Source organism: Leptodactylus fuscus, chromosome 6, assembly GCF_031893055.1.
Source record: "Leptodactylus fuscus isolate aLepFus1 chromosome 6, aLepFus1.hap2, whole genome shotgun sequence".
Classification (NCBI taxonomy): domain Eukaryota; kingdom Metazoa; phylum Chordata; class Amphibia; order Anura; family Leptodactylidae; genus Leptodactylus; species Leptodactylus fuscus.
The window spans coordinates 8,976,679-9,002,710 of record NC_134270.1 but is presented as its reverse complement, the minus strand read 5'-3'; the positions used below and the strand labels follow the sequence as shown (position 1 = coordinate 9,002,710).

Genomic DNA, 26,032 nt, shown 5'->3' with positions numbered 1-26,032 from the left:
AGTATTATGTCCCATAGTGGCCCCTGCACACAGTATTATCCCCCATAGGGGCCCCTGCACACAGTATTATGTCCCATAGTGGCCCATACACACAGTATTATGTCCCATAGTGGCCCCTGCACACAGTATTATGTCCCATAGTGGCCCCTGCACACAGTATTATGTCCCATAGTGGCCCCTGCGCACAGTATTATCCCCCATAGTGGCCCCTGCGCACAGTATTATGTTTCATAGTGGCCCCTGCGCACAGTATTATCCCCCATAGTGGCCCCTGCGCACAGTATTATCCCCCATAGTGGCCCCTGCGCACAGTATTATCCCCCATAGTGGCCCCTGCACACAGTATTATGTCCCATAGTGGCCCCTGCACACAGTATTATGTCCCATAGTGGCCCCTGCACACAGTATTATCCCCCATAGTGGCCCCTGCACACAGTATTATCCCCCATAGTGGCCCCTGCACACAGTATTATCCCCCATAGTGGCCCCTGCACACAGTATTATGTCCCATAGTGGCCCCTGCACACAGTATTATGTCCCATAGTGGCCCCTGCACATAGTATTATGCCCCATAGTGGCCCCTGCACACAGTATTATGCCCCATAGTGGCCCCTGCACACAGTATTATATGCCCCATAGTGGCCCCTGCACACAGTATTATATGCCCCATAGTGGCCCCTGCACACAGTATTATGTCCCATAGTGGCCCCTGCACACAGTATTATGCCCCATAGTGGCCCCTGCACACAGTATTATATGCCCCATAGTGGCCCCTGCACACAGTATTATGCCCCATAGTGGCCCCTGCACACAGTATTATGTCCTATAGTGGCCCCTGCACACAGTATTATGTCCCATAGTGGTCCCTGCACACAGTATTATATGCCCCATAGTGGCCCCTGCACACAGTATTATGTCCCATAGTGGCCCCTGCACACAGTATTATCCCCCATAGTGGCCCCAGTACACAGTATTATGCCCCATAGTGGCCCCTGCACACAGTATTATGTCCTATAGTGGCCCCAGTACACAGTATTATGCCCCACAGTGGCCTCTATACACAGTATTATGACTTACTGTGGACACCCATGAACAATTATTATACTCTGGGGTCTTTTCAGTGTTTGTGGGGACCCTGGCGTCACTTACCGATCCCTGCCCCTGCCAGTATCGGTAAGTAAATGGAGTAATGGCCTATTAAAAAAAGAAAAAGAAATGCAGCGGTGGCGGCTGTCGCCAGGCCCTTAATGTCCCGGGCCCTGTGGCAGCCGCTACCCCGGTAGTTGCGCCACTACTTGCAACATGTCATAAGACAGACGTTTTAAAAACCTATCCACAGATAAACTCCGTGTGAACTAGCCCTAGAAGAGCTCAGAACAGAGTCCTTATACACATTCATCTTATATGCACAAATGGCGGCCTTTCTTCTTCAAAAAACAAAACACAAAACACAGTGCCACCATTGACCACAGGCTGTGTGTTGAATTGCAGGTCAGCCTTCTTGACAACGGTGGAGGGGGAAGCAGAGAACCCATGGTCAGGGAAGGTGCTCTTTTTGAAAACAATCCCTAAATCCTGAAGCCGTGTTTTTCTAGTCCGAGTCATCGCCTGTACAGAAGGGTATACACAACGGTTGACAAAAAGACCTTCAATAAAGAATAGACTAAATACCAGGTTGGAGCCCACGGCCCTACAAAGTCAGAACAACTGTCCTCAGTCACGATTCAACCTCCTTTTTATAGTTCAAGGAAATATAGCAGAAGAAAAAAGGGGAAAAAAAATAAATTGACAATTTGCAAAGGAGGGAAACAAATAACGCAAGGACATGTGTCACATAACTCTCCTGCAGTACGGGGAGGGGAAGATTACAACACAACAGCTGAAGGATTGAGAACCCCGGTCCATTCTGTGGGAGAGAAAGGAAAGAATGAGCAATGAGAACGGAGAATGATTCAACGCCGAACAGTAACCAGACTGGGACGGAGGAGGAAACCACACACGCACCCGCCACAATAAGGAACTGCTCCTGTTTGGGAAGTAAAAATAGACAGATGATCAAGACCAATATCAGAGGCATCAACAGTATCGGGAAGGAAGGTCCATGTTCTTTGCTGCCAAGGAAGACAACATCATACAGACTTGGATGTTCTACAGAAGGTCATGGTCTAAGAGGTGGCCACAGTTTACGTGCCAAAACGAATATCATAAATCGTTAGAACATTCATGTCTGAGAAGATAGAAAGACATCTACGGCGTTGTCCAACATATTCAAGGACATCCCATACAGACAACCATCCATCTTACATCAACCATGGTCATCTCAAAAAACATGACAGCATCCATCACAATAATAGGGAAGAGAAGACGGAAGGTCCATGTTCTTGCTACGGATGAATACATTGTATAGATTTAGAAGGTTCCATGGAAAGCTCCAATGCAATAATGGGATGATCGGAGAAGACGTGACCAAGGTTGGCTTGCCAAACCTAATATGACCAAATTATCGGAACATTCAAGTTTCCTGAGACAATACAAATACATATACATCACTGCTACATATACTCATGGACATCCCAAGGGATGGGTCACTCTACTCTTAGCAACTTTAGACAACCATCCATCCTAGTCCATCTATGGGGTCATCTCGAAAACATGACAAGATTCGGCATAGTATTAGGAAAGAGAAGAAGTTAGGTCCGTGTTGTTGATGCTGAGAATGAAGACAAGGTTCAGGTTTAGAAGAGATTTTAAGGAAGGCTCAGACGCTCTACGAGGAAAATGAGATGGGTCGAGACCACAGTTGATGTGCAAGAACTACTATAAACAAAAATTATATTATACAGCATTGTCCAATATAGTCAAGGACTTCCCAAAGGATGGGGGACTCTTGATTTTTGACAAGTTGATTGAATGAGGAATAAATGACGTATAAAGATAATCATCCATGCTCCACCATCCATGGTCATCTTGACCACACGGAAACATCCACCAACTCTTCAGAAGCATCAACGCCCACATGCCCAACAAGCACGCCATCTGAAGATTGCAAAAGTACCATAGGGTCAACGAACATCAGGTTGTTTTGAGGAACACCAAACAGCTCTAAAGACTGGTCACTCATTGTCGGATGACTGGAAGAATGACCTGTACCCAGTAACAAGGGCAACCGGAATAAGTGACCAGAGGGGTACAACGAAGGCCCGCTATATTCTGGACAAAACATGATCAGAGATTGGGTCCAGTTGCGTTTTTATTTTACATAAGTACAGAATACAGAGATTTTAAGAGGTAAACTGAGAAGAGAAGACATTTTTGGAAGAAGCAACTTCTGTGGGGGGGCGCCAAGTCCCAAATATAGCGGAGCCAATATCTCAGCAGGTATAGTACACCCCAGTACGTCTGCACATGGAAGCCATATGGCTCCCTAATACGAAATGGAGCAGCCTCTCTTTGCTCCGCTGGGTGCTGCTTACTCCTCCACGAAGAATACCTTCATACATATGATATCTAAGAGAACATGCCAGACTTAGAATCTGTTAGAACTGAAAATAAACCACTATATGAAAGTCGGAGCATATGGAAGTATAGTAAGCGGCCAAAAACTTCTATAGGTACTCTAACAGCTCAATGCAACTGGTAACACGGCCTTATTTTAATTTCCAAAAATGCTTGTCAGGTTGTGAATAGGGTACGACCTTCAGCAATTTCCTTGAGGCCACTCGGGACAATAAAGGGTAATAATTTGGGACGCCATCACTAGACACCTCAGGTGTCTTGTTCTGAAAAAACAGAGGATTTGGCATGATAAAATTCGACATGACCAAACCTTCGTTCCCCCGACCTCATCTTTTGGGGGAGATTCCTAAGAACCCCATACACATAGGGCACTTGATGGGTTTGCTGTTCTCTTATATGTATGGGGTCATCTTAAGGAGTATCCAAAAAAGTGATTAAGAGTTGGAACATAATATCTGTACCCATGGTCTCTGACCCATCGCAACAAAGTAGGAGATGGACATTCTAAATTCAACATTTTGGGTACATGAAACAATTACGACCAAAATAAAGCCAGATCGATTAGACAATCGTCCAACATCAACCAATTCGATGGGATTTAGGGATGGTCAATGACAATGGCTCCTCACTTACCAAGTTCTTTAGATCCTTGGCTTTCACTGGCCAATTCTCCCATTTTTACCAGGGCATCAAAGTAGCCTTTTGCTGCAAACGTTACACCTAAAAAGGGAAGAATAAAAAAATTTGCTTATGTTTAAAAATACAGAACTTTTTCCGCAACATACAGGAACCACTTTATAAAAGGACCTTACACCACCCGCTCAAGCTCTTCAGCCTTTAATAGGCTCCACTCCACTGATTCTGAAGCAATTGGAATTTTTTCTCTAGCCCTCACCATTCCCGAGCAACCAGGGCTCTTAGTTTTAGCACCTGATAGGTCTCTCTGCTGTCAGGTGGGTAGTCTAGGACCCGCCCATCAGCCAGTAGAGCGCATGACAGGCATAGAGGGTGGTGAAATTAACAAATGATTGCTCAGGAACGGTGAGGGCTAGAGAAAAAATTCCAACTGCACCAGAATCAGTGGATTGCCATCTATTAGGAGTCTTAAGTAATCCAAAATGTTTTATTACATTACAGACTGTTGTGTTGTGCCTCCTTCCTGCTTTACACTGCAGGCATGCTGGTTCACACTAACTAAAGTGCATTTAAAGCACCAATAAGTGATGATCATCAGATAAATCCTACACAAAGGAAAGATGAGATCAGATACTAACCATATAGTCATATGACCACAGGCATGGCTGGGTCGTGACTACCACTGTATAGGATTATACTAGATTTGGTGACAGTCAACAAACCTCACATGACATAACATAGGAAGAAGAAGCGAAGCGCTGCTGCAGAGGACGTCACAGAGGACATAACCACACAGTCACATGAGTTGGAAACCAGGCCACAAGGGGGAGCAGCTCAAAAAGTTGGAGGAGTGGTTTACAAAAAGCTATGGGAAAAAGTAAGTAAATAGGCAAAACTCCCTATTGGAAAAGTAGTTCCCTGTAAGTCAATGCCCGACTTTCAGGAAGCCTTGTGACATGACTCGGGATACTGACTTATTCCTTCCAATAGGTTGCAATAGGAGCATTTCGGAAAACTTATTTGCATACCTTTTTTCCAAAATTCCTAAGGAAACGCATATGGACTTAAAGGGATTTTCCAGGACTTTTTAATTGATGAGCTCTCCTTAGATCTGCGGGATTTGACACCCAGGAACCCCATGGATTATCTGCTTGAAACATCCGCAACGCTGCCTGAGCACAGATTCTGCTTCACAGACCACATGGCACTCCATTCATCGGTCACATACCAGCAATACCAAACGCAGCCACTGTACAAATGAAGGGCGCTGTTTGTTTTGTGAACACTCAACACTGACAGCCTCCTTGAACAGCTGATCAGCTGGGGACCTGGGTTCCTGATCCGTGACAATATTTAATGGATGACCTACCCTAAGGTTGGGTCATCAATTATGGAAAGCCCCTTTAAGACATCCTGCACCTGTATAAAGGTATGTACATTTTTGCAATCAAAGAGCTTCACTGCATCCAGTAAAAACTGTCACCATTAACCCCCCACCTGTATTTTGTGCATGCAGACCAAGGTGATGTGTGTGCGTGGTTACAGACTACAAACACACACTTACGTAGTCGGATTCTCTCCCTCCACCCCCTCTTCTTGCATTAAGGGGGTTTTACAGCCTCAAATTTTTAGAAAAAAGACCTGGACACCGGATAGTTCATCAGTATTTGATCTACGGGGTTTCGACACCGGGACCTGCAAAAATCAGCTTGTGTAGAGCTTGTGCTGATCTGTGCCGGAGCAGGTCATCAGCCTGAAAACTTCATTTTGGTCCAGAAAAACCCCTTTAACATTGACAGTAGAAAACGAGGCATGTGATCCAGGATCAGACTACGCTTGGGGTTTGTTTGTAGTCAGTTAATATGGAAACACATCAGCCCGTCCGCTGCATACACAAAATTGCAGTAAATTTACAATAAAGCAAAAAAACTCTACAATCACCGCAGACGAAGTCGCGGGTACCAGCTAGTTTACAATAAAGCAAAAAAACTAAATTAAATAATCTGAAATTCTCCAGTCAGCAGAAAGCGCTGCATTCTGCCAGCCGAGCCGCGCCACACCCTTGTGCCAGGCATAACAGGGCAAACACGTCGGCGTTGAGTTGTTTCCATAACAACAAAACGAAAATGTGCAGCGATAGAGAGAGCGGTGAAAGATTAACCACGAGTCGGAGGAGTAGAGAAGGAGCTCGGCTTATATTATGGTCACCTGACCTCTCACATGGCCGCACCGGATCGCCGCCTCGCACCCAGGTCATTTACATAGCCAAGCCTATTGTTCGGAGGATTTCTACAGAAAGTCATTGTTTTGGCCGTGTCCCAGGGGAAACCATATATGTCCTCGTGATCCTGGGTGTAGCTTACAGGTTTACATATGTAAAAAAAGAGCCTAGTATGGGAAGGTCGACCCGATGGGAGTCAACTCCGCCCGGGCAAGTAAACAGGAAGCCGAGGAGTTGTCCTCTCTCTTATCGGGAAGGGGGGTATAAAACCAGCCCATGCAAATACCACGCCCAGAGGCCACGGAGTACTGGCACCAAACTAGACGGGTGCTTTATTTTATTTTGCATCAAGCATGAAGCTCCCACAGGACTCCCAACCAGGAGGGGTCCCATCTCAGTCTTTGGGTTGTGATATCAGGGCAACACCTAGCTATATGGACCATCAGAGGGCACAGACCACCTCAAAAAGTTTGAGTGAGTGCCACAGTGGACATGATGTGAACTTAATCCAAGACGGTGGTTCCCATACTAGAAGGAGTTGTCTGGTACAAAGTGGCCCCATAACGGATAATTGTCTACCAGATTTGCCATGTAGGAGGATAAATGCAGGAACCAAAATTGGGACTTCTACCCATGCAAATTGGGCTGTAAAATAGACTAGGAATAGGGCCTGTCCTAAGTTTTGCCACCAGACTCAAGGAACCATAATACATGGTTGTGTATATGGGGCCAAAAATGACCATGGAAATCTGCAACAAAACAGCTTTTCAGGAACGGACGGCCAAAGACTTAAACTATATACACACACTATAGTAATATAGTACAATGTCAACCAGTCACTAATGGGGGCAGTATACCATGTGGGAGCCACTAAGGGGGGCAGTATACCATGTGGGAGCCACTAAGGGGGGCAGTATACCGTGTGGGAGCCACTAAGGGGGGCAGTATACCGTGTGGGAGCCACTAAGGGGCATCCTGAAATTTCTCCAATGTGGGACTATTAAAGGATTATCTTATATCATGTGGGAGCCACTAAGGGGGGCAGCATACCGTGTGGGAGCCACTAAGGGGAGCAGTATACCGTGTGAGAGCCACTAAGGGGGTCATTATACCGTGTGAGAGCCACTAAGGGGGGTAGTATACCGTGTGGGAGCCACTAAGGGGGGGCAGTATACCGTGTGGGAGCCACTAAGGGGGTCATTATACCATGTGGGAGCCACTAAGGGGGCAGTATACCATGTGGGAGCCACTAAGGGGAGCAGTATACCGTGTGGGAGCCACTAAGGGGAGCAGTATACTGTGTGGGAGCCACTAAGGGGGGCAGTATACCGTGTGGGAGCCACTAAGGGGCATCCTGAAATTTCTCCAATGTGGGACTATTAAAGGATTATCTTATATCATGTGGGAGCCACTAAGGGGGGCAGCATACCGTGTGGGAGCCACTAAGGGGAGCAGTATACCGTGTGAGAGCCACTAAGGGGGTCATTATACCGTGTGAGAGCCACTAAGGGGGGTAGTATACCGTGTGGGAGCCACTAAGGGGGGGCAGTATACCGTGTGGGAGCCACTAAGGGGGTCATTATACCATGTGGGAGCCACTAAGGGGGCAGTATACCATGTGGGAGCCACTAAGGGGAGCAGTATACCGTGTGGGAGCCACTAAGGGGAGCAGTATACTGTGTGGGAGCCACTAAGGGGGGCAGTATACCGTGTGGGAGCCACTAAGGCGGGGCAGTATACCTTGTGGGAGCCACTAAGGGGCAGTATACCATGTGGGAGCCACTAAGGGGGGCAGTATACCGTGTGGGAGCCACTAAGGGGGACAGTATACCGTGTGGGATCCACTAAGGGGCAGTATACCGTGTGGGAGCCTCTAAGGGGCAGTATACGGTGTGGTGCAAGCATCAGCACTGCATGCTATAAATTGAATTTAAGGGCATTATTATGGAGTTAGGGGGCAAAGGGACATGATACAAATAGGCGCAGTCAAAGTGGACATGGGTGGGGCTAGAGGCTCAGCTTAACACAAAAAAAATGTTGCATTGCGGCCATAGAAGTTCATCATTGTGTCCTCTGAAAATTGAGATTTAAGATTAAGCAGTGGGGTGGGGGAGGGGCCTTATGACACCGTTGCACTAGGACCACCAATGGGTTAAAATGGCCCTGGTCATGCATTGCAAAAAAACGTACAACAAATACAAGAGTCATGGTCATGGGTCAACATTCATGATTCAGATGAAACCATGTGCGTGTATGTAATCTAGGGCCTGGAAAAAGTCACCGTCACAGCTCTGTGGTCAGATGGTTGTCACGTCTCCTCCCACACACACAAGGGAAAGCCCAGACAGTCAAGTGTGAACACTGCCCAGCAAAGTCCTGATATTACAGACTGCACAAAATAAAAATGTGCAAAAAATCCAGATTGTATAAATTTGCTTTTTTTTCCCCCCAATGTCGGAGAAGGTTACACAAGAGCTGATTCCAGTCTGGTTTGTCAGCCTGTCAGCACCCACACAATCCATCTGGGCAGGTGACTGTAATATGTACAGAGAGGGCCGCTCAGCTTCATACCGGCTAATCTAAGAAAGACTCCAATAAGCCAGCTCTACATAATCCTTATCAGCAGCATCGGGAGCGGCTGGGCGAGGCGTGAGCCACCCGCCGCCTCTGACTGCACATGACCATATGGAGGGGCTGAGTAGTCAGGATTTTATTATATAGGGGACCGTTGAACATTAACTGGCCATACACTGATCAGATTTTGCAGTCTCACACCTTGCACCCTAATGACCTATGCTGCTGAGAGTGCCCGGCTTCCCACAGCTCTACTGTCCTATACTATATATATATATATATATATATATATATATATATATATATATATATATATATATATATATATATATATATATATATATATATATATATATATATATATATATATATATATATATATATATATATATATATATATATAGCTGCAGACAGGTACTCCCAGCAGCATAGGTCACTATGATGCAAGTAGTCTCCGCTGCTCACTAGGTACTGCCCGGTCCGAATGATCCCCTGTGCATGGGGCTTCAGACTCCATATATAATTATTTCACTGTATACATAACTATTTATGGTCACTTACTTGCCAAGGCTTTCTCGTAATTCTTCCCCATGGCAATGAAATTCCTAAGGCAGGGGTTAAATTGTTCCATAATAGTCTGAAATAAAAAAAAGAAAGAGACATAAGTAATGAGCACAACCCCCCCTCCCCCCCAAATCAATTTTCGATCACCTTTACATAGTACTAGGTTACCCTGTTCCTCTATTATTCCTCTGAGAAATGTATAAGGAAATCGACAACTGGGTGTTACCAGCTGGAGGCGTGTCCCTGAACAGCCCAATCACAACAGACCGAGAAGGGGAATGGTAACACCCTGTTGGCAATTAATGCATTTCCAGTAGGAATAACAGAGGGACAGAACAGAGTTGTGAGAAAATATACGACTGCACTGTTATTCCATAAGCTTTCCTAGAGTCCGAATCACCAACCTACGCAGTTATGCACGATGCAGATCCGCGTTCCGAGAAACTGATAACCAAGAACTGGCTGAACAGAACTTAAGATATTGTTCGTATGAAAATAAAATATTCCAAAAAAAAAAATCCTTAGTAAAATCTGTTCTTGTAGTTTCGCTAAAGAACAGTCGTGACGTCTACGGATTTAACAAAATGCCCATTGTCCCCGAGCAGAATACATTCGGAATACATTTTCTTCCCGTAGGAGCTAGGAACGGAACGAAAGGATGAGTGTGATAAGACTACGGCGCCCGTGGGTAGGAGCAAAGGAACGTTTACAGTCAACCCGTACGGTCTTGTAGAAGAACAGCGCCACGTAAAACGGAGATAAAAGAATGAATAACTCCGCCGCCTGCGAGCAAGAGACAAGAGGAAAAGAATAATAAATTTTAAAAATAAACACATTTACTGATAGGATTTCCAAAAATGTGCAGTAGCGGAAAAAGAATTCCACCCCAAATATAAAGTATGACGAGCCCTGTGTGTTACACTTGGATGGTCCCACCATTAGGATTGAGGTCCATGTAAATTTTGTCACAGGTCGGTAAGGTCTAGTGGGTTATTTGGAACCAACTTTTACAAAATAGACACTAGTGGAAAGAGCCGGGTTCTAAAGTCGCCTTTAAATGGTGTTGTCATCGGCTGGACCTGGGGCTTCAAAAAGGACCTGCTGATCCAAACCTAGACCAAACCCATAAGGCGAACTGGGGGTCCCCACACTACAAAATTTTCTTTGCACCCCAGGAGATCAGTCATGTCTTCTCACGTCATAAAGACAACTGGCTGCAGCAGGAGCTTCCCCCCCAGCAGTGCAGTAGGAGAAAAAGACTCAAGTTCAGCCCTTTTACCAAGGCCCCTCCCCCTCAGCTGGCCACTCGGCAAAAAAAATATCAGAAAAGAGGGCAATATATTGACAACGAGGTTCCCTCTTATCAGTCATTTCTAGGTTTAGCGGCCCTTTAATGGTAGCCATAAAGCCCAGATAAATTTGTTGGCCCCAAACATACAAACTTGACAAGTGTCTAATGAAAAACATGGTTCCTTGATGGACATGGCCTCAAGATTTCTAAGCAAAGTAGCCCCCTACTTGTTCAATTACGTATGTATGATCATACTTTGTGCCGTCTACAGTGAAAGTAGCCCCTGGGAACATGGCCACGAGCCGAGAAACCTAAGGTCTAACATAATTAGTTGTAGGGGGCCAAAAAGAATGGACTCTAAAATCAAAGTCCGTAACCAAAGCATTCGTAAAGCCAAGAACTCGGTGACAGGTTCTCCCTATCTGATGTCCAGCCATAAAAATATTCAAAAAGACCTTTCCACCGGACAAAAAAAAATGGTGGCCCATTACTAATCCTGACCTATTCGTCCTCCTGTGATATATGGAGAAGTTCTAGTAGCCAAGTATTCTTTTTGGGATGGGTCCCTTTCAGAGGGTATATGGAAAACAAACACCCCTTGAATCTACGTATATATAACTGGTGTCCTTCCTTATCTGGGCTGCAAAAGTTAACAGATATTTGCCTTTCCAACAACACCCCCCCACCACCACCAACAAATCCTTTTCACGGTCTACGGGTGTCCCTGCTTGATAAGATTATCAGCAAAAGATGCCGAAAACAGGACCTGCCAGAAACAAAGGGAAGGCTGTAAACCGATCCACCTGAAAGGTTGCTGGGGGCAACTCTTCCAATTTCCCTTTGCAGCGGCTCCTCATAAATCTCGCCCTATAGTCCCTGTACGGCTGAGGTTCTCTTATACCGCGGCAGTATACACTATAAACTGGGGGGGGGGGTGGCCATTATAGCAATAGGATTCAATATCCGTACGGTTGTGTACAAAACATGGCGGGTCTTTGGACTTTGTTCCCTATAAAGGGTATAAAACCGGGAAGCGTTGACTCAGCCCAACCATAAAGTTCATGGCTACAGATCTACAGACCACAGATGAAAACGTGTTTGTGATGATGACTAAATTTTCATATGCCAAATCTGAACCAGACGTTCAGTCGGAGATCAGACCCATTCAGCGTGACCCATCAGGGTTAGCGCCTCAATAAGGGATTCAATTTTGTATCCACAATACGGTCTTTAAATTGACGCCATAGGAACTAGGACATACGCTGCGTTGAAGTCAATGGGAGGATTTCGGTACAAAATCTGGACCAAAATCCAAGTGAAATCTGTGCCACGTGAAATTGGAATCCAAGTCATAGGCACAAAAAGAAAAGGATCTGTATGTAAAAAGATGGATCCTGATTTTGATGAGATCCTTTCTATAGGGGAATGTCTTCACTAAACCAAAAATTGGCCCTTTTCGGTTACTTATAGAAGTAAACTATGATGTGCCCCTTAGGCGCTGCTCAACACGAGGCAGCCATCGATGGCCTAAGGTATGGTCGTTGGTGCACAACCTTGACCAAGGTGGGATTAAGTTTCCACAGTAAAGGTAATGACCTTGGACCTAACAGCCCAAAAACACATTTGCCCCCAGCCATTTCCAATAGATCAAGAGGCCCTTGAAGGTCCATTTCCTCCACATTCACTTTCCATTTCAGCCTTGAGCAGGTTGGTACAAGACAAGGTTCCCCTCCCATGCCCCCAGGTAAATAAAATCAGGTCAGCAGTCAAAGGAGCCTTGTCAAAAACCCAGCCTGCCCCCTCCCCTGCCCTCTATTGTGTCATTCAGCCTGACTGGAGGGGCATAGCAAGAAGAAAGGGAAGATTAACCCTTTATAGTCGTGCACCGGATGAAAGTCCTGAAGGTAAACTCAACAGGTGCAGGTACAAAGTCAAGTCAAAGGGATCGTAACAAAAACAGTGGACGGGATACAAAGAGTCATATATTGCAAAGAACAAAGTAGTCAGCGGCACTACTGCAACAGCGCTCGTATTCACAATCTTGTGTCAGTATTGGCAAATCTTCCAGCTGTAACAGCCAAAAAACCATGGAATAAATAAAATCCCAGGGTGGTGCTCACTGTGAAAAAACCTAGACAGGCAGTGACATATGTGAAATGTAGAAAACAGGGCACTCACCCGCCACAGGATACATAAAACATTCGTTTTTATTTCATCCTCTTTAAAAAAAAAAAAAAAAGGGTCAAACCTTGACCATCGGGGTACAGAAGACGGAATGATGCAAAGAAACAAACAGCGACGATCGTTTCGTGCTTAGTGCACTTAGAAGCCTGACGAAGTGCACTAAGCACGAAACGATCGTCGCGGTTTGTTTCTTTGCATCATTCCGTCTTCTGTACCCCGATGGTCAAGGTTTGACCCTTTTTTTTTAAAGAGGATGAAATAAAAACGAATGTTTTATGTATCCCGTGGCGGGTGAGTGCCCTGTTTTCTACATTTCACATACGGGATACAAAGAACCTCCTGTCTTAACGGTGAGAGTCCAACTACTGAGGGCTACTGATCGCAACATCAAGGGGTCTCAATGTCCTCTGAACAAAATGGTGGTCACGCAAGTTCACTGCTCAAGTAAATATGGCCAAACCGGACACCTTCATCAGGACTGGACGACTATTGTGAATAGGGGGTGTCCTGACTTTCCGAACTTGTATGGGGGAAGTGGAATATTGGATGGCAATATGTCCAATCCTCTGCTTTGGAGGAACTTCTTCCCATGAAAAACACATGCATGCTTGGCCAATTCCACAGGAAAGTGGGGCTAGAAGAAAAATGGGAAAAATTTGACACCCTCATGATACTGATTTAGTTAATTTCAAGTAGCAAAGAAGGGTAGCATGGCGTTCATGTCAGTACCCACCACTGTGGTTGGTACCACTACAGAAAGTGGACAACGATCCAAGTAATAGGTTCATGCCACCCATAGATAGAGGGTTGGACCAAAATTAGCTAAAATACCGCAAGCCATTGGGTTTACGATGTGCAACTGTGCAAAGTGAACTGGTGATGCCACGGAGGTATCTGTACACCTTTAACAGCAGATTCAGGGAATGCAAAGTCCCTACAATTCACATAGAAAAGCAAGAGTAACGACCACCATAGTAGCTATAGGGACTCCTATGGGGCCCGGCCAGATTACTCCAGCAGGGAGCGGCTGGTATACAATAACCGATCCCCACTCCTGCCAACAGACTCCTCCGCTTCGCCTTCAGCCTCCAGGTGGCGACATACATTGAACGTTTGATCAGCATCGCAAGAGACTGTCGCCAAAGTGTGGGAGTCTCTGGGCAGGAGCGGGGATCGGTAAGTGAATATTGACTGAAGTCACTGTATGGGAACCGGTATGGGGGGGGCCTTATTTTGAGGGGACTTTTAAAAGGGGGAATTTACTGAATGGGGGCAAAAGCAACACAATATACCATGTAGGGGTCAGTAGAAGGGGCAAGGAAAGGGGGGCAATTGTACGAGTCAAAAGCTTGCTATGGGGCAAACCCATAAAACTGAAACCCCTATATAGCTATAAGGACCTTCCCCTTAAATCCTCAGACTTGATCAGATCTTTACTGTACAATACAGAAGGAATACGAGGTCTGCTCCGCAGCGCCCCTCCCAGATAACATGAATCATTGCCTTTCAGCTGTAACCAAGCAGTAGTGGAACAACAAATAAAAAGGCAGAACGACGAAAAAAAAAAAAAAATGCAGAACAATTTATGTGACTCAACGGCCTTGAGGAACAAAAGCGGAAAAACAAACAGACAAAAAGAAGAGATGTGTCTATCGCTCACTGCCATGGAGATGCCAGGCTTATCCATCTAAAATTCATCATGTCCCCAACCCCTATGCGTTGGATTATATTAAAAAGGACCAGTCATCTCTCCGGACACGTGTGCAGCCGTGAAGAATTTGAAGGACTAGTAATACCATGGAACTTGTCTCACCTTGGAGCCAGCAAATAAGCTAGGTGTGTTTGGTGCATTAGAAAAGCTCCATGGAACCAAAAGGAATCCAGATTATTAGGTTATGTTTTTTTCTCCTTTTATTTTAAAATTGTTTTGCTTGTTTGTTCATCTCGTTTTTCATTAACTCATTAGATTGAATGGTACTTTGTGCTGCTCTATGAACCCATTACACTTTGAGGTGCGTTAGCCTCTGACTATTAGAGAGACTTGTACCTATGTGAGAGAGGTTTCTGCTGATCCAAAAGTCAGTGGTGGTGGCGGCATATATTTGGGGTGTGATTTAAAGGGATTCTACCATTAAACTACTTTTTTTTTTCTAATTACCACGTCGGAATAGCCTTAAGAAAGGCTATTCGTCTCCTACCTTTAGACGTGGTCTCCGCCGCGCCATTCCGTAGAAATACCGGTTTTAACCGGTATGCAAATGAGCTCTCCGCAGCAATGAGGGCGGGCCCCAGCGCTGAAAGGCCGATGAGCGCATCCCCATTGCTGCTCGAGAGCTCTTTCCTGCGCCGCCTCCTTCTTCTGCAGCAACTCCGCCTCTTCTGGCTTCTCTTGCTCTTGTAGTTCGATACAGGAGCATAGAGAGGCCACCCCACAATGGCCGCCGGCCGGCTCCTGTATTGAACTGCCGGCAGCCATTTTTGGGTAGACGCTCTTGCAGTTCAATACAGGAGCTGGCCGGCGGCCATTTTGGGGTGGCCTCTCTATGCTCCTGTATCGAACTACAAGAGCAAGAGAAGCCAGAAGAGCGCGGAGTTGCTGCAGAAGAAGGAGGCGGCGCAGGAAAGAGCTCTGGGCAGCAATGGGGACGCGCTCATCGGCCTTTCAGCGCTGGGGCCCGCCCTCATTGCTGCGGAGAGCTCATTTGCATACCGGTTAAAACCGGCATTTCTACGGAACGGCAGGGCGGAGACCACGTCTAAAGGTAGGAGACGAATAGCCTTTCTTAAGGCTATTCCGACGTGGTAATTAGAAAAAAAAGTAGTTTAATGGTAGAATCCCTTTAAACTCAATTTGCAGCCTAAGTAAGGGGGGGGGGGGGGGGAGATGGAGTAGGTCGAATGAATTTACACCTGTGTCACATCCACGTCATGTGCTAGGATGGTCCATACCGGTCAGTCACCTATTCTACAACACTTCTTGAGAACATTATCGTATAAGTTAAAAAGTTGTCCAAGTGTAGAGACTGATAGTTGACTGGGAGGCCTAAACCAGACACGGCAAATGTAGTGACCTCAACAGCTGATCGATGAGGACGCCATGTGTCATTTTCCCACTGAGCAGATCTGGATAACCCATCCTCGGGATCAGCTATCTATATCTACTCTTGGACATGGTCTACATGGTCTCACGCCAGGGAGGTACACGACAAGGATCCAATGTCTGGTGCTCTTCGAAGGCCCTGCAGTAAAACGCTCTAAGGCTAGTTTTTCTAAGATATGGACACATTACCTCTATAGCATGGCTTCCAACCAATCAAGAATTATGCCAACCCACAACACCATTTACCGCAGTGACAACCCTACCAGAACACAACCCCAAACTACTCACAAAAATGGTTTTCTACAGAAGATTGGCAGCATGGTTTTGTATTAAGTCATCGACCAAGATCAGCTTATGCGTGGAGACTCTCCTGGCATTTATGTGGCCTTCCTACAGTCTTCTCAAAGAGGTAGTCCTTTGGAGAGATTTGGGGAGGGGTACATTCTACTCAGATAATCAAAGTATTAAGGAGGACAACCAGTTTAGGTGAAGTCTTCTTCAGAATGTGTTTAGTTCCTTACAATCACAACATTGTAATGGGTAGGATTACTGCCAAGGTGATGTAACCATCCACCATGAGATGACAAGTCAACATATAATACCTTGATAGTATAATAATCCCCAATATCCTGACAGGTGATCAAGACAGTGGATAAAACGATGTAACAAAGCTCAATGGGAAAATTTGTCTGGGCAAGGAGGCTCCTCCACCAATGTCTTTCTCGTAGACCATGAACATTGCTCCTCTTCTCGATCGTGTCCACAATAGGCATGATTATATAAGCAGCCACATGCTGTATTCTGCCGCAGGAGATGTAGATCCTTTACCAAGTCATAATATCATGAGCTCTCCGATGGTTTCATCATTGTGCTATTACTGCAAACACAACTGTTGTGCTTTGTTCTTGACTTTGGATAGACGCATCGGGCTTATGTTGGAAGGTGACCCTAGAGGATACAATAATCACACACTGAGCAGGTTACATAACTATGCTGTTAGTGTGGCGAGTTCTTCTTGATCAACCCGGCATGAAGATACCTTCATACATAGGTCGTTGTAAAGGTGGCGTTGGTGATAGGCTTGGGGCCTAAAAGATGCTCCATCAAGGAGATTTAAAGGTCGCCCATAAACAACATTTATCACCCATCTACAGAAAAAGTGATGGCTCAAGGTCCGGCCACTGGGAGTCTGCGGTCACATGAAGTCTCCGGTATGAACGGAACGTATGAGTGACCACCAATCCATTCGCTACTATGGGATCGATGGAATTTTGGATACGACCATCTTCATCTGTCCTATAGTGGGGCCGTAGTCACACATATGCCTATTGTTTTGGTGGACCCACCCCTTTAATCTTATATCACATTGTAGTAGTACAGCATAGCTATCTCTACCAAAGCCCAACTATTTCGACAGGGGATAACACAGGCGATGGGGCAGTGTCCACTGATATTAAAGGGAACTTGCCACATTGAAAAACGTTGTCCCATCTATAGGCACCAAGTTATAGAGCAGGGGGAGCGGAGCGGAGTAATGTATAGTTTTGTGTTCTCACTATCACCTGCCATGTAATGACTTAAAGGGGTTATCCAGGATCAGAAAACATGGCTCCATTCAGCTCAGGAAGTGACATCACGTCCTATGGTCACATGACAATGAATGAAGGGGATGGAGCTACAACATGGCCGTCTAACCAACGTCACTTCCTAAGAAGAAAGCAGCCGTGTCTAAGCCTTGATAACGCCTTTAAATCTCTGCATATTCAGGGTTTAGGAGTCCAGTGGGCGGTGCTGCTCAGATTCACAGCTATGTAAGGAAAGCTGTCATAACTAAGCAGGACCGCCCGCTGGACTCTTAAGCATAGAAAAACCAAGGGCTTCAATAAAATGCAACTTTCAATGAATCAAGATCAAAAGAACTATTGCACATTTGACGCAACCGTTTCATTGTATTCCTGCAATGTGACAAGGAGGCGATGAGAGTGTAAAGGCAAACTCCGTCTCTACTTGTCTATGGTCAGCAGCAAAGTGAATGTCTATCTCCGCCATATCTCACAATCTTATCCGCCTTGGCAGCAGCCGCCTGGCACCGTTTGCCGCAGTTGAGTCTACAGTTTGTTCTCTATAGGGAGAGCCCACAAGCAGAGAATTCATCACAAGACACGTGAATAACCGCACAAGTACTGGAAAGTTAGGGATTCAGGCAAAAATTATCCAGGGTATGGGCCTCAGGTTGTGCAATAAAATTGCTAAATTTGTTAAAGGGAATCTGTTGGGTCCAGTGATAAAATACAGATATATTACACCGGGTCATAAGTTATGTGTCTGGAATTTGTGAGTTTTTTCCATTCCCGGGTGTAGCGAATGCCAATTCAATTAGTGGTCAAGTAATTAGAAGGATTAAGGGTTCCTGACCATTGTAGACATGGCGGCAGCTGACCTGGCTGGTCAAAAAGTCTATATGATTAGCGGCCGTCAGACAGATCCTTCCTGTCCTAGAAACTAGTGCCAGGATGTTACAGCCGTAGTTGATGCATGCGCCATATTTGGCTGGACCGTTAATGCAAAAACACACGATTTGTCTCTGCAATGGAAGATTATCCTCCATATTGTTAAAGGGAGTGTCATCACAACCCAATATATCACCCCAGCCCCACAGATGGATCGCTAAGGGTCACCTGAGTCAAACGTTGTTTTCCGCTAATGAATCTCTGCCGCCGTTGCTGAGATGTTACAGTTTTTGTTAATATGCAAATGAGCATTTTGAAGCAATGGCAGTTCCCTTGTTACTCCAAAGAGCTCATTTACATAGTGACAAAAACAGCGATCTCAGCAACGTAGGCAGCGATTCACAAGGGGAAAACACTATCTGATTCAGGTGACAGTAACCTATCTATCTGCAGGGCTGGGGTGATAGGTTACTGTCACCAGGACCAGCATATCTATCTGCAGGGCTGGGGTGATATGCTGGTTCTGGGGACAGTAACCTATCTATCTGCAGGGCTGGGGTGATATGCTGGTTCTGGTGACAGTAACCTATCTATCTGCAGGGCTGGGGTGATATACTGGGTCTGGTGACAGTAACCTATCTATCTGCAGGGCCGGGTGATATACTGGGTCTGGTGACAGTAACCTATCTATCTGCAGGGCTGGGGTGATATGCTGGTTCTGGTGACAGTAACCTATCTATCTGCAGGGCTGGGGTGATATGCTGGTTCTGGTGACAGTAACCTATCTATCTGCAGGGCTGGGGTGATATACTGGATCTGGTGACAATAACCTAACCAACCTGACTCTGAGCTGCAGACTACATGAATGTTATGATCAAGAGGGTTATATGCCCAAAATCAGAAGTGATCTTGCCTGGTAATGGGTAGAATGAATCGGCTTATGCCAGATGCCCGTTTCTTGTGTATTACCCTCCTAGTAATTGTGTTTTCGGATACGAAGCCACCACACGTTACTCAGAATGAGCTCATTCTTTGAGAAGGTGCCAACAACACACGGTAACAATGAGATATGACAATACTTAACAGATGCAACGGAAACCAAAATACTTTTCTTAAAGAGAACCCTTCACCACCGCCCCTCCACTGATCCCAAAGCAGTTGGAATTTTCTCTATAGCCTCCACTGTTCCTGAGAAACAAGTGCAGGTAGTTTTGGTGCCTGTAACGTCAGGTGGGCGCTGTCATGCAGGGGCTGTGATTCAGAGCTCCAATCAGAGGCAGCCAGAGTCACACCTCTGGCCTGCTCCTGCCCGACTCCGCCCTCTTGACAGTAGCATATCAGGCACCAAAACTAACAGCATTAATTGTTCAGGAACGGTGGGGGCTAGAGAGAAGATTCCAAATGTACTGGAATCAGTGGAGCACCAGCTATTAAGTGATGTAAAGAGACTTGTTGGAGGTGGTGAAAGACCTGTTCTACGAACCACGGTGAGAAGCCGTTGCAGGTATTCCTCTACGCATGCTCGGTTTAGCCAAGCATACACGAGTTGCCAATATGGATATCTAAACAAGACACCTTATCTCCCATGAGAACAAAGGGTTAGACATGTCGAAATTCAACATGTCCAATTAGACAAAATCTACTATTCGATCAGCTATTTAACAGATACAGAAAATGGAGCAGGAAGCAGATAGCGCTGTTCTTTGTGTAGCGGCAGAACTGAGTCAACTGCAGTTTAGTTCCCATTCAAATAAATGGGAGTTGATCGGCAATAATTGCTCTGGCCACTACAAGAAGAAAGGAGCTGACTGATTCCTGCTCCATTCTCTGCATATCAACTACAAAGAACAGCTGGTCGGTGGGGGATCCTGGTGTCTGGAAGCCAATAATGTGATATTGATGATTTATCCTTAGGATAAACAATATTTTTAGCTCTGACCTCACCGATCGGATATTCATGACAACCCCTATATCAAGTCTTCGGTAACCTCTTTAAATATCGCCTGTGCAGTTTATTACTATGCAAGCTCCTATAGGATGATAGGTTTGTGCTAATGCTCTCGATATATTCTACTTGTGTTATCAGGTCAATGGACAAAGGAGTCTGAACTCTGACAACCAATATTCTTTCTGTACCAGAATTGCGCCCAGAACAGTTGTCACTTCCCTTCCCCCACTCCCTCCAGTATATTTTTGAGATCTGAATTTTTCAAAATTTGTGAATATCGGCATCACCCAATCCCGAAGGACACGCTAATCTACGTAATGTAACCCTTTCCTACCTGGGTTACTTATTGTTCGCGAACCGCAAGTAACGCACGTCCCGTTAAGTGACAAACTCAGCTCTGCAACATCTGGATGCGATAGAGAGATATTATCTGGAAGAAAGTCTTGGCTCCCAGTCAGAAAATGAGATTCAGTAGACGATATCTTAATAATGAAGTGAACATGTTACTCTGCCGAGATCCTTATAAATCAATGCTGAGATCCCTCCTACACACACGGAGGCGCTTCTTCCCTACAGAGACTCGGAGAATGTGTTTCTGCAGAACTAACTGGTCTGCTCCATAAATTCTAGTCAATTAGAAAGGGAATTGGCTGAACCGGCATCTCTGGAAAAACAAGACGTACACATGTATACTAGACATTTTAGTCTTCCCTATAGATGCCTAAAATCCACTTCATCACGTATGGAGAACCACTCATACGGTCGGCCTATAGTATGTATAGAATAAGGGATGGCACTTGTGGTAGAGCGTGCCAACAGAAACATGGATTCAAGGCCTATTCTATGTTTTTGGGGGCATGGTCTGGGGCAGACCTGGGCAATGTAAGGCCCGCGGGCTACATACGGCCCTCCGACTGGTTCTGTCCAGCCCGCATAGCTTGTGGGATAAAAGTAGATGCTGAATGGGAATTCAGCTAAAGGACCTATGATGATGTCATCACAGGTTCTTTAGCTCAGTAGGATAGGCTAAGATTCGTTAGTGGGCGGAGCCACACGGGATAGAATGGTTGCGGTTACACAGAAAGAGCAATGGAGAATGAAGGATAAAGAGGAGAGAAGAGACAGTATGTGTGAGCAAGAGGGAGGAACTGGGGGCAAATGTAGGCGCAGTTAAAATGAAGGCAGATGGAGGGGAACATTAAACTGGGGCAACTGGAGGAGCATATTAAACCGTGGGGGTAGCTGGAGGGGGACATATCTGCCTCTAGTTGCCCCCAGTTTAATGTCTCCCCTCCAGCTATCCCCACTGTTTAATGTCCCGAAGCAAAAACGTCAGACTGTCATAAAATCGGCTTCTACCTTGGCCCCGGCTGAGACGTCCAAGATGGCCACAGTTGGACCAGTCAGAACAGGAGGTGCTTTCTCTCCACATCCCAGATCAGACAACGACTCCTCACAGGTACCAGCTCACCCTCAGATCCCCTGGCATCACCAGCCTCCAGCCCCCTACCAGATGACCTCCATGACATGGGTGCATTCCCCAGCCCCACATGGTGACCTCATGGAAGCTCCACTCACTAGATCGGCCCCGAAAAATACCCTCCAGAAGATTTTTTGAATCTATCATCTGCAGATTGGAAAAACTGTCTTGAAGTAGTTCATCGCTCCTTAGAGCAAATGGGCTCCAGTGTTACCACCTTAGAAGAATCCACTTTTACTCGCTCGGATAGGCCATTGAGAGTCACTGCTGCAATCACTGGCCATGGCGCATGACAACATCGAAAATCACAACTGTCTGAATAACGTATGAATCAAGAGCCTACTGGAAGGGGTGGAGGGTGACACTATTCAGCCCATTGTTACTACTATCTTTAACAATGTTTTGGGTGACTCGGACTATAATGGAATCCATTTACAACTCCTCCTTGACTTCTCCACTTCTTCCCGAAGAAACACTCAATGCACCCACTTCAGGATAAAGTCAGAGAAGACGACCTAGGTTTAGGGTTATCCTTTTCATCCACTAGGCCATTCCCTACTAATTCATACTTTTGGCGACCGAATCATACTCCAACCCCCCTGCCAGAGGATCTAGAAAAGAATATTGGTGCAACATACTAATGGCAAGGTCATAAACTGGCACTAAAAGCCATGAAACTGTCCATTTTCAGAAAGTTTGCTCTAGAAGAAGATGACAATTTATTTTGATCCCACTACCTTCCATCTAGTCAACAAAAATGCATATTCTAGTGGGAACACGCCAAGAAAAGTGCAAACATCAACATGTCATAGAGTTGACACCAGAAGCCAAGAAACTGTCCGTTTTCAGAGGACCGAGAACTGATGAGAAGTGCAAATATTGGTGGAACATGCCAATGGTAAGGTCATAAATTGGCACTAGAAGCCAAGGAATTGTCTATTTTCAGGACAGAAGTAGAAGACCACGCATTTTGGGGGTAGAGCCACTGTGAACGCACTGAAGAAGAGTGCAAACATGGGCAACACCAAGGGCGAGGTCATGATTTAGCACAAGGGGGCAAGTTCTCAAAGGGACTAGCCCTGATTTAGTGTGCAAGTATTGGTGGCAACACGCCAACGACAAAGTCACGAGTTTGCACCAGAAGCCAAGAAATTCTCTATTTTCAAGGGGTCTACCACTGAGGAAGAGTGTAAATATTGGTGCAAAGACAAGAATGCATGCTCTAGGAGATCTGGACGATGATCTGGACGATGGAATTATTGGGGAACTCATAAAATTTGCAGATGATACGAAGATAGGAGGAATAGCCAACACTAGAGAGGAGAGAGAGTGTATTCAAAAGGACTTAGACACACTGGAACAATGGGCGGAGGCGAACAAAATGGTATTTAACAGGGACAAATGCAAAGTTCTACATCTGGGTAACAGAAATGTAAAAAACATATATAGTATGGGAGGAATAGAACTAAGTGATAGCATAGGGGAAAAGGACTTGGGCATAATAGTAGATCACAAATTCAACATGAGCCAACAGTGCGGTGCTGCTGCAAAAAAGGCGAATAAAATTCTGGGATGTATTAAATCAAGCATTGAATCTAGATCAAGAGAGGTCATTATTCCACTGTACTCTTCCCTGGTCAGACCACACCTGGAATACTGTGTACAGTTCTGGGCGCCTCAATTCAAGAAAGACATCGATATATTGGAGCAAGTCCAGAGAAGAGCAACCAAAATGGTGGAAGGTCTGCAAACCATGTCCTATGAGGAGCGGCTAAAAGAACTGGGATTGTTTAGTTTGCAGAAGAGAAGGCTGAGGGGAGATTTAATAGCAGTCTACAAATATCTGAAAGGTAGTCACAGTGCAGAGGGATCTACCCTATTCTCATTAGCACAAGGAAGTACAAGAAGCAATGGGATGAAACTAAAGGGAAAGAGATACAGATTAGACATTAGGAAAAACTTTCTGACAGTGAGGGGAGTGAGAGAGTGGAATAGGCTGCCACGGGAGGTGGTGGGCGCTCCATCAATGGAAATCTTCAAGCGGAATCTGGATAAACATATAGCTGGGATGATTTAGGAAAACCTGCACTCGCAGGGGGTTGGACCCGATGGCCCTTGAGGTCCCTTCCAACTCTACCAAAAAAATAAATAAATAAATAAATAAAAAGACAATATTGCATTTGGCTTCTGCGGTCTCTGATCTAAGAAATTACTGAAAGAGAGCAAATATCAGGGTCAAGGGCCAATGGCAATATCATAAATGTGTGCAAAATTTCATGGGCCTAACACAAAGCTGTACATACAGGCTATAGATTGTGTCCTCACGATGCTACGCCTCTTGTTGCTGGTCATGGTCACCATGGTCTTCGTCTACTACTCTGTACGGATTCTCCTCTATTGTGGGCCCTAACCAAAGATAAATTTCCAGACCCCACCATTAAAGTCTACAGTTTCCCCATAATGTCATGTTCCAAACAAGTTTTAAAGGGCCAATCCATGAGAAAGAAGTTACCAGGCGCAGAATGGGTTAAAAATACTGTCCCTGCTGGTCTCTATTTTCTGGTCCAGTCCTATCACATAAGAAATGCCGATTCAGACGATCACTGGTTGAGGTTGGCGTCAGTGATCGGCATTTCCGATGTATGAAAATGGAATCAGGAAGTAGAGACCAGCAAGGACCCGGTAAGTGCCAGAAATGGAGTGGTGAGGGGGCTCGGTAAGTAGTGCTTTTTTCGCCCACAGACAACCCCTTTAAGTTGTGATGAATCACAGTTAACACCGACGTGAATGCCACAGCAAGCATCATGGGAATTGAACAAGCATCAGGTTCCTGGGCTCCAACATATGGAAGCTTGATATGTATGCCAACGTAACAGGTGCGCTGGTCACCAAGACAAGGCGAATTGCCATACACGATAGTGAAATGCAAGGTTTTGCTTTTTAACCATTGGTGTTCCAAATTACTCATAATAAGAGAGGGATTAGTCCAGGTCATTACAAGCAATATAGATCTCATTCAGCTACTCGCCCAAATTTGCTGCACGTCGGAGTGTTGAGTATAACGGGGAAGGGAAGATCCAATGCTTATAAATAAAAAACAGACACGTCAGTTTGCTTGTATCCACACATGTGTGTTTGGGCCATTCCGTTCCCCTTGCGGAAACCACACAGACCCCTTTATAGTCTATAGGATTTGCGGGTTTCCGAAGATAACTTTTTATGCAGATTATGTTTCCATTCGGGGAGGTCCCCAAGCGGACTTGAAACCTATGTGCAGATGTTAACCGGGCCCAAGACCAAGCAACATGGATTGTAAACCAAAGGTTGGGCTTCATAACTTGGATCTAGGCTTGGCTGATCCTGGATCCCAATACAAAATCTCTAACAGGGTTCCCCCATCTAACACTGGTGTAAGGCACATGGGCCTTTGAGTTAGGGTCCAGGTGATGGTGCTACCTCTGTACCCCCTATAGTTATACCCTAGGCTACCATCTGGGTAAAGCTAGGAGATTAGACCTAACTACATGGGAAAGGAACGGAACTGTGGTGTAACTGTCCCAAGACCAACCAACTGGGTCTTGCAATGGGTTGGTTAGCTTTGTTCCACCATTCAACATCACCACCAAATCCCATCTTTGATTTTCGGCATTTTGACCACTGCTCATTCAGATGGGGGTGGAAGGCAGTCCTGGTCTTGTCACTGGAGACGACACGTTGCAAGGAGTAAGATTCAGCGTCCAGGATTGGCCATGAGAAGGTTTAGGCCCTACGTTCCGTATTCTGTGGTTTCTGATCTGAAAGCTGGGCAGAGGTCTCCTTCGGGATGTCTACACTGTGGGGCCTTAAGTCTTAGGGTTTTATGGTTTGGTTGCAAAAACAAACTGGGGGGAGAGAAAAACAAAAAAAAACATGCAATCTGATCTTGAGGTCCATTCTACGGTCAATAAGACTTACTTTATGCACAACTTTTTTGCTGAGCAGGATCACATTCCAGAAGAAGAATTTACCTGCTGAAATGCAAAGAATTTTGTTGGTCTCATTAACCAGAGAAGCTTCTCATTCCTTAGA

The 26,032-nt window shown here is 45.5% G+C and overlaps 1 protein-coding gene across 11 annotated transcripts in view; it reads right to left on the bottom strand.

Moving 5' to 3' along the window:
• Window positions 1-26,032, bottom strand: part of BAIAP2 (BAR/IMD domain containing adaptor protein 2) — a 107,140-nt gene that overhangs the window by 61,446 nt on the left and 19,662 nt on the right. For all 11 annotated transcript variants that reach the window (XR_012716982.1, XM_075279303.1, XM_075279301.1 and 8 more), the window contains exons 2-3: window positions 9,509-9,584; window positions 4,150-4,236 (exon numbers count right to left, since the gene is read on the bottom strand). Coding sequence is in view for 10 of the 11 variants with exons in the window: in XM_075279303.1 (XP_075135404.1) it covers window positions 4,150-4,236; window positions 9,509-9,584 (163 nt within the window). In the remaining variant the exon portion in view is untranslated. The remainder of the gene's footprint in view (window positions 1-4,149; window positions 4,237-9,508; window positions 9,585-26,032) is intronic.